Raw genomic sequence first — 9241 nt, 5'->3', positions numbered from 1 at the left:
ATAATAAAAATGAGGATCCTATTTGCACAATCAGGGGGAATAATCTACAAATTGTCATTCATAAAGACTAACATCATTTGGCGAAGGTATGAGATCGGGAACTCTACTTTCAGTTTTAAAAGGTTTAGCAGATGACTTCACAGTCGCAAATGTTATTAAAAATTATTTGCGAAATCAAAACTAACTAGAGTTCCAGCTAACTGATACCTTCGCCAAGTGATGTTAGCGTTTGACTAAGAAATTATATATTAATCACCCTGATTATGCAAATAGGATCCTCAATTGCATAAATCATACCTGTTGATCATATTCTACACCAAAAGACAGTCTTATCTTAACAAAGAATGCCATTATAGCATTTCCCTATAAATTATGCAAATGAGGTCCTTATTTGAATAAGTTATATTTAATTATGTTTACCTTTTATGTTTAACTCTCAAATACCCCCAAGTATGAAATTGCAGGCAGTTACCACTATGGAATTATAACATTTTCTCATTAATTATGCAAATTGTCTTCATTTGCATAATCGATATCTGCCTGTGTTTCTCTCGTTCTTAATTACATATGTCACAAGCTTGAATAGTCATATAATGGAATACAGCTGATTGATAGAATTTCCTCATTAGTTATGCAAATTACATCCATATCTGCATACTTGTAATATCATTATGTAAAGCATTACTTAAGCTACCAACATACCGAAAATCACGACGATCCATCAATCGATTCTTGAGTTATCCTCCTTTAAACCAAATGCCTCTGCAACTCCAGTGCAAGCAGCTAGGAGACTCAAGAGCTATCAAATTCGTCACCCTAGAATGTCTGGATCGTGAGATATAAAAACCGGAAGTTCTGCTGCAGTACCATGACAAGCCGCCAGGTGGCCGAAAATCTAATTGAGGCCTCATCAAAACCTACCCACCTACCAAATATTAAGACAATCCTTCTCTTTTTTCTACCTCCATGGACAATCCATCGAGGCCTTCTAGAGTTATCACACACAGAGAGAGAGAGAGATAGAGAGACTGACCAAAAGTAATTATAAAATCGGCTGTATTTCAAGGGAAACGAGCAGGTTTCCTAGTTCTCCCGCCAATTCCTTCCTACATACTGCTACTTACTTGCTACATACTGACTTGTCTTTTTAGTGTAAACAAACAATTTAATTGTTCATGAAATACACTAATGAATTTACATGTTGGATTTTTGCATACAGTTAAATCATCATGATTACGTAAACAATTGTCAGACATTTTTCTACACTTTTAGGCTATCGACATATTGATAATAAAATACACTTACGTACTCTCTAATGAACGTATATGGTCACATGTTTCCACTCTTTTTACAAGCAAATGCAACAAAAAATGCAGCTTAAAAACGTGTATTAAAGTATTTTGCTTTGCTTTTGCTTCGTCGTAGGCTTTGTACAGTACGTAATGTGTAACATGATATTCCTTTTGTAGATTGCGTTTTAAGCAAAGCTAGAGAAGAGGCAAAACAACATCTAAGTCCCGCGTTGCTTTAGAGCTAAATGTCTGCCAAAACCTGGTACCTCCCCATTCTACTTCTCTTCTGCCAGCACCACGTCAGTCCGGCCACCACGACCAGTATCAGGAGAACACTGAGGACTATGGTCGCCACTTTAGGTCCACCGGGTATTGGTGGGATTTTCTCTGTAGGGTAAATGTTATTTGATATAGTGAGTGTAGCATATTTATTACGTTTCAGATGTACATTTTGTGTACATGCGTCATTACAAACCAAAAATTGCGTTTGTTGAAGGCTTACAAATCCAACATTTCACGTTGGAGCATGCCCCCGGACCCTCCCTACACAGCCCTAATCCATCTATATATATATATATATAATAGACCAATTACCTGTTTGTTGAATGAAGAAATGAGCAACCCATCGTTTCTGTAGCGTTATATTAGCACAGATGACACACGTGACTTGGTGAGCAGTTTATTTGTTTATTTTGTTTATTGTTTATTTGAATGATCTCAATTAGTGAGTATACGCTTATACCCACTATTCTTCTGGAGTCTTAAAACACATTACAGACTTAAACACAGACGTACACTTACTTATTGCTACACATAAAATACAACAACCTGTAACTGATTACTAATCCTATTCTATATACAACAAAGTAATGAGGTAAGAGATTGTTTGAGAGGTCAAAGGTAAATGCAATGATAATGCATACAAGTTATATATTTACAATGCAATGAATAATGCATACAAGTTATATATTTACATTTAAAAATTACTATGCTACCACCAATGCTGCAGGGGTCTGTTTGTGTATGTTTGTGTTTTTTACCTGTCCTTGTTTTTTGAAAGCTGATGGTGAGGATGATTTGATGTGTTGCGGGAAAGTGTTGTAGGATTTTGTGCACCTGTACAGTACAGAGATGTTCTAGTAGCAGAGGAAGTTCTGGGTTTTGGTAGTCTAAAGGCTCTCGCCTGTGAATGGCGTGTGTTGTGTTGTTGTGTGTTGTTGATTCGGCGTAGTTTATTGTAGATAGTAACAGGTTTGCCAGTAGTCAGTAGTTTGTGGAACGTGGAGAGTGTATTTGTGTAAAGTCTTTCGTTAACTCTGGGCCAGTTTAATCTACAGTGCAGTTCGTCGATCCTGCAGTTATACTCAGCATTTAACACAAGCCTAGCCGCCTTATTTTGTAGTATCTGCAACCCGCTCAGGTTAGATTGAGAACTGGACGATAGAAGGCAGGAGCAGTAGTCCAGATGACTCAGGACAAGTGTTTGAGTTGCCGTCTTTAACGTGAGCACTTCGGCAGAACGTACTGCGCCTGCGCAGAACCCTGTATTTTCACGGTTTTCGGTGGCTTTTTGGTCAGCGTCGCATTAGAATTTTGCCTGTTGCAGAGGGTATCTTTTCCTACATAACATTTGGAAGCTACAGACCAGATGTTTTCCTTATATGCGCTAATACGACCTTATATGAGACAATCTACCGAAGTGCTATGTACAATACATTACGGGTTTCGCGCAGGTGCAGTACGTTCTGCCGAGGTGCTTTTAACATGTCACCCGTGATCTAGCAATTGCTCCTAGAGCACTTGCCATTTTGGATTTAACTTTGTCAAGGTGTTGGGCTAAGGTTAACTGCTGGTCTATCAATAATCCTAGCAGTTCCGCCTGCTCTACCTGTTCAATCGGCTTATTGTGCATTGGACGCTGTAGGGTTGGTTTGTGTTTTAAGCAGTAGTTTGCAGCTTGCAGAAAGACTTTGGCGCGACGCCCAACCCCCACCCCCACCCCCCGTCTTTGTTACCGGATGGTTCCATTGAATGCCCTGATGGCGATGGCCTCTTTTATTAACTCGTCCATAGAGTGATGGATATACATTTGGCTTCAGTGGATCTGTAGCCTGACTAAATCTGTTCTCCTAGCGGCCGGCCTGGTATTACACCAGCGTAATACCGGGCCGGCCGCTAGGAGCGCAGATTTAGTCAGGCTAGTGGATCTGGTAGTCCATCGATTTCCGATGATGGCTTCTGTGTAAACCCTCATCAGGTGGGGTGGAATATGTAGTGTAAAGTGGAATATGTAGGTAATTACCTTTTCTTCTTGGAAACTAATGATGACTTCTCCTGGGCAGATAATCATTAAAGAAAATGGTATTTGCTATACAAATGTTACTTACTTTCACAGAAGTCGCCCTCCCAGCCAGCCGGACATTTGCAGGCTCCGGTGAATGTATGACAGGAGGCGTTGTGAGGACAGTCACAGTCCTGCTGACATTCACCGCCATATTTACCCGCGGGGCATCCTGGGAGAAACCAGTAACAAAACTGTTTATCTTAGAAAAGAGACAAAATGACAAACTTTATCATTCATACAGCATTCACCTGACACCAAACATATCAGCTGAGAAAGATTAAGTATTTTAATTTTGATAAGCTTTTCTTATTCACTCACTCACGGTATGCCTACAACCCAGCCAACCTGGTATAATCTGTAGTGTACATAACACAAGAAACATCACCTACGGCGTATATTAGCCTGTGTATACACAAGCTCTCGGCTGGAGGTTAATGACCCCCACCCCAAGAGTGGGGGGCGGCAACCTAGGGCGGCGGCCGCCAGGAGCGCGATTTAGTCAGGCTACGGCGTATATGTGCAACAATAAAAGTAGCTATAACTGTTAAGTTTATTAGTAACAGCTTTATATTTCTTAAATAAAGCTTGTGCAATTTCTGATCCAATTTTGCGGTCAGATTCCATACTAATTTCCAAGTAGGATAACTTGAAAAAGAGTAAATGCATTGTTCTATACGCTCTCCAGGCTAGTCTAATCCTACTACTGTAGAAAAATTCCTTTCTATATAAACCTCCTTGATTCTACTGTATATTATAACCCACCTGGAAGGCCTGATGGGGTCTACAATTCTAATTCACTCTCACACTCTCCTATCATTTTGCTTAATTCTCAACTTGTCTATTACATTCCTCACTCATTCTTCTTTTAACTCACGCTTTCGCGTAAACCTGAAATAACTCTTAGTATACAAATTCATCTGTGTTGGTAGTTAAATGTGCAATTTAATGTGCAAAGATTGAGTGTAACAAGCCGTTCGGTGTGATATAGCTAGCTGCCGCCGCGCTGCGTGCCTGCGAAGATGGTGTGTTGCGCCGAAGGGCGGTTATACCGGCTATACCGATACAGATACAGATACAGAGTATACCCGAGTGTTACCCACTGTATTATCCGCTTGGAGATTGGGATGTTTGTTACGTACCTATTGGATAAACGATGATGTGTACACCATCAATGCTCAACGGGACGCCACCGTTTACTTCAGCCTGACAGATCCAGTCCAGAATCACGTCGTTGCTCGTGTCGAGGTGCGGCACGTTGATGATAATGAGGATGCGGCGGTCGGTTCCCTCCCCCTCGGTATACCACTCCTTCCTCAACCCGGGATGCTTCGTCATGTCCGCTATCGTACTGTTCTATGAGGACAACAAGAACAGTGTGGCAGACAACATTAACACACAGAATACGTACAACAATTTACTATGGCCACTATTTTTGCATATTTTTGATAATTTGAACAAGTATGAAATCTGTGCAGGGCGGGGTGATTGGCTTATACAGTGCTCTAATACTAGCTGTGTGGCCTTTTGTCCGCCTGCAATGTTACCTGTCATTTTTATTTTATCTATCCTAAGGCAATATCAGCATGATTTGTGCGGACACACATAAACCACCCAAAATATTAATATTTTCGTGCTGGAAGTAACAAACATGTAATTCTTAAGTAAATACCTAATTTGGATTCAAAAATGAGTCTCACGACTATTTGTTGTACACAGTCTCCATAACCAAGTGTTTATATAATGTTATTTACTAGACAAGTAAGCGCAGCTAGTTGGTCAAAGGCGAAAAAATATTAGCCATGGTATATGCCTTACAAAAATGACGTCAACATCCACGTATTTAGGAAGTGCCGTGCCCGTGGTCTCCTGCACCGAGCAGCCCCAGGTAAACGTCGGTGTGATACCCGCAGGCCATAGGTGGTTTATGGTAACCGATTTCACCATAATGTAAAAAGTTGCACCACCTGGGTAAAAATGTCAAACAGGTGAGAACTAATTTTCTTTAAAAATCTAGAGCCTTGTTCATGTGAAGTCACCCAAACCACGATTCGGGTAACTCGCTTTCCTCACATCTGGTCCACGTGCCACACATTCATTTCAAACCGTGTCCGATCATAGCTCGCCTGAGCTACATTTATTGTTGTTTGATGAAAACACGCAAGGTAGCGTGATATTAATGTCAGAGGTCAACGACCTGCTTGCTGGTGCCCCCCTCCCAGCGAATGCAGACGTGGTCCCGCCAGAGGCGGTGAAGCTCGTCCTAGAACGGACAAATTATTTGACCATTACTACTCTTTAAGTTGCTGACACGTAAAATTTGGTATTGCATATAAATAAAGAAATGTCACCCCGTAATCTATCAGCAAGTGAAGTCACATTGAAATCACGTTGCGTTCAGGCGGGGAAACCGATTCGAAACCACCTCTAGAAGTGGCTTGGGATCGAGGCGCTTTCAATGTGATTTGGAGCGTTCAGATGGAGCCACTTGAAACCGGATTCGAGGTAAACCATGTAAAGCGCCTTCACTGACTTCACATAAACACGGCCTTAGTCAGTAAAAAGGCTCATTGTTGCCTTCGACGAGAAGGCTATGGAATCGCTTTCGGCCTGTATTGTAGATTATGCACAATAAAGTTTGAAGGCATGGTCCGTGGTTCACGATTTTTGGCAGGCAGGTTGTCTTACTGACGGGCATTGTGAAGGCCAGAAATGGGCTGGGGGGGGTTCTTACGTGACTGGAGGTGACCTTTAGTTTTTGCGTTTTTTGTTGTTCCCTAGATAACTCGGGAATCCTTAAGTGGTTGTCTATGATTTTCAGTGGGCAAGTCGCCGTCGAGGATACGGAGGTCAAGTTCGGATATGGGCCTTGTGGGGGTTTCCCATATCATTGAATTTGACCTTTTGTGGTGGTCGTTATTGTTGTTAGCGGGATAATTCGTGAATCTGCAAATGGATGTTCACGATTTTTGCTGAGCAAGTTACCGTTGACGATAGGAAGATCAAGTTCAGAAAAGGGCGTCGTGGGAGGTCCGTACGTTACTGCAGTAACACTGGTCACTTTAAATTTGGAAAAGACACCAGCAACCCCAAGTATGAAATTCCAGGCAGTTAGCATTATGGAATTATTACATTTTCTCATTAATTATGTAAATTAAGTGTTAATTTACATAATCAATATCTTCTCTCGTTCTCAATTACATGTCACAAGCTTGAATAGTCCTACAATGTAATGCAGCTGATTTATAGAATTTCTCCATTAATTATGCAAATTACATTCAGATTTGCATAATTGCCGCATAATCATACCGACCATCATACCGACGATCCGTCCACCGGTTCTTGAGTTATCCTCTTTTTAATATTTTCAAACAGATAGCCCTGCAGTTCCTGAGCAAGCCGCTAGGGGGCCCAAGCTCACGCCACTTCTTCCCCAACAAAAGAGCTACCTACCATCCAGATTTCGTCATCCCAGCATGTGTAGATCATGAGATATCAAAACCGGAAGTTCAGCTGCAGTACCACAACAAGCCGCTAGGGGGTCCAAAGTCTAATCATTTCCAGGTCTCATCAAGACCTACCCACCTACCAAATATCAAGATAATCCACCTAAGCTTTCTCAAGTTATGCTGTTGACAGACTATAGGCTATCAAAAACTCATCTGTTTTGCCTGTAAATCCTCAAATACACAAAAGGGAGATGACATCCCAAAGCCATCGCTAATACACGCAGCTAATAGCAGGTAACAAGATCACAAGTTTCTAAAGGCCAATAACAGGTCAAACCATGAAAAATGTCAGACTTTTTGGCCACATTTTAAAAATGTACATTCTTCTGTCCTTCTTACCAGAAAACTGGGCCTTTCTGAGCAAAATTTGCCCAGGAAAAAAAAATATCTAAAAAAGAAGTACCAAAATAAATCGGTGTACACACTGCTAGTTCTGCGCATGACGATTTGCACTTTGAAAGCGCCCTCTATGGACGTGACCTGAACTGCAGCCGACTCAACCGGAAAGCCAGTTGCGTAATACAGCGCATTTATACACGAACTGCAAAACCTTTACAATTCAAATCATACAGTCTCAAACCCGATACATTCCTACACCACACAGCGCAATTTACGTCTGGCTGACGCTCTTATCAGGCTTTCTACCCAGCCTTCAAGAATATTCGCTGTACTACTTTCTATACCCGGTCGCCCATTAATACTGTGTGCTGCTACCTTACGGCATTGCTAGCTCTGTTCTTTGGGCATAGCAAAAAAGACCCATTTTACACAATTTTATAGTGGTGTATGCCAAACTATGTCTTTTAAAAGTTCATTTGGCATTTGCCTAAGACACATCTATAACAAATTTCAGGTCGTTTGGTTTTAATACAAGGGCATTTTGTCTGGAAAGAGCAGAAAAACTTATTTTACACAAATTCAAAGTAGTGTTTACCAAAAATGTGAGTATACTCCTATACCAAATTTTAGGTCATTTGGTTGTAATATTAGGTCACAGAAGCCAAAAATGTACATTTTTTGTCTGAAAATAGCAGAAAAGACCTGTTTCACACCATTTTCAAGTGATGTATGCCAAAGCTGCAAAATATTCTTTGAGCATATGCTCAAGGCACCCCTGTACCAAATGACGAATTCTACATTCCGTAGAAAGACATGGTACAGGCTAGGTAAATAGTATGTTGCTTCGTTCACAAAAAGACTCTCTGACCACTATAACTACGATAATCATCTTCAAAAAGCCTACACTATACATACACACAACACCCACCAAAACAATATCACACTGTCGAAGGCATGAGTCCTCCGAACTCTAGTTATGTATGAGGCGTAAATACGTAAGTAAGAGATACGTGTATGCGAAATACCCACATTTGTCGTGCAATAATATTCTGGAATACTTGAGGGTGTCGTGGCCCAGCCTGCCTGTTATGTTCCTTCCCTGGGGGTCAATCAGGGGACTCTGGAAACTCAGCACAAACGGCCATTGCTGCAGAAGGAAAGTCAATGCAACATATAGATTAATAAGTCACAAGCTAGTATAACAACGCTTCATTGCGTGTATTTAGCTAACACAACAAAAGAACAGGGGCTTTTAAAACAACTGATACACAGAACAGCAGCAACTGATAAACAGGTGTGATACAATTATAACATGTAATGTGAATACATCAATATATGGTGTTAAACTACCGTTTCATTAAATATTTTTAAACAAGAGTTCCACGATCTCATACCTTCGCCAAATGATGTTAACCCTTGCGGATGACGAATTATACAATTTTAATCATTGATTTTGTAAATAAGAGCCTCATTTGCATGGATTATATTAGTTGATCATATTCTCCATCCAATGACAGCCTTATCATAAAAAAGGCTATTATAGCACTTCCTCATAAATTATGCAAATGAGGTCATGATTTGAATAAATTATGTTTATTGATGTTCATCTTCACTTAACTTCCAAATGTGGAAGTATGACATTCGGGGTGCAGCAGTTACAACTATGGAATCATAAGAATTTGCCATTAATTATGCAAATTAGTGTTAATTTACATAATCAANATCTTCTCTCGTTCTCAATTACATGTCCCAAGCTTGAA

General features: G+C 40.6%; 1 protein-coding gene across 1 annotated transcript in view; it reads right to left on the bottom strand.

The window, feature by feature from the left end:
- Positions 1-1050: 1050 nt before the first annotated feature.
- The window catches only part of LOC109472884, a 15437-nt gene continuing 7246 nt past the window's right edge, over positions 1051-9241 (bottom strand). The window contains exons 4-8 of the mRNA XM_019772749.1: positions 8511-8628; positions 5452-5600; positions 4776-4989; positions 3680-3805; positions 1051-1679 (exon numbers count right to left, since the gene is read on the bottom strand). Coding sequence (XP_019628308.1) covers positions 1534-1679; positions 3680-3805; positions 4776-4989; positions 5452-5600; positions 8511-8628 — 753 coding nt within the window. The 3' untranslated portion in view covers positions 1051-1533. The remainder of the gene's footprint in view (positions 1680-3679; positions 3806-4775; positions 4990-5451; positions 5601-8510; positions 8629-9241) is intronic.

This window comes from Branchiostoma belcheri, unplaced genomic scaffold, assembly GCF_001625305.1.
Source record: "Branchiostoma belcheri isolate BF01 breed outbred unplaced genomic scaffold, Haploidv18h27 scaffold289, whole genome shotgun sequence".
NCBI classification, from domain to species: domain Eukaryota; kingdom Metazoa; phylum Chordata; class Leptocardii; order Amphioxiformes; family Branchiostomatidae; genus Branchiostoma; species Branchiostoma belcheri.
This window is presented reverse-complemented; position numbering and strand designations above follow the sequence as displayed.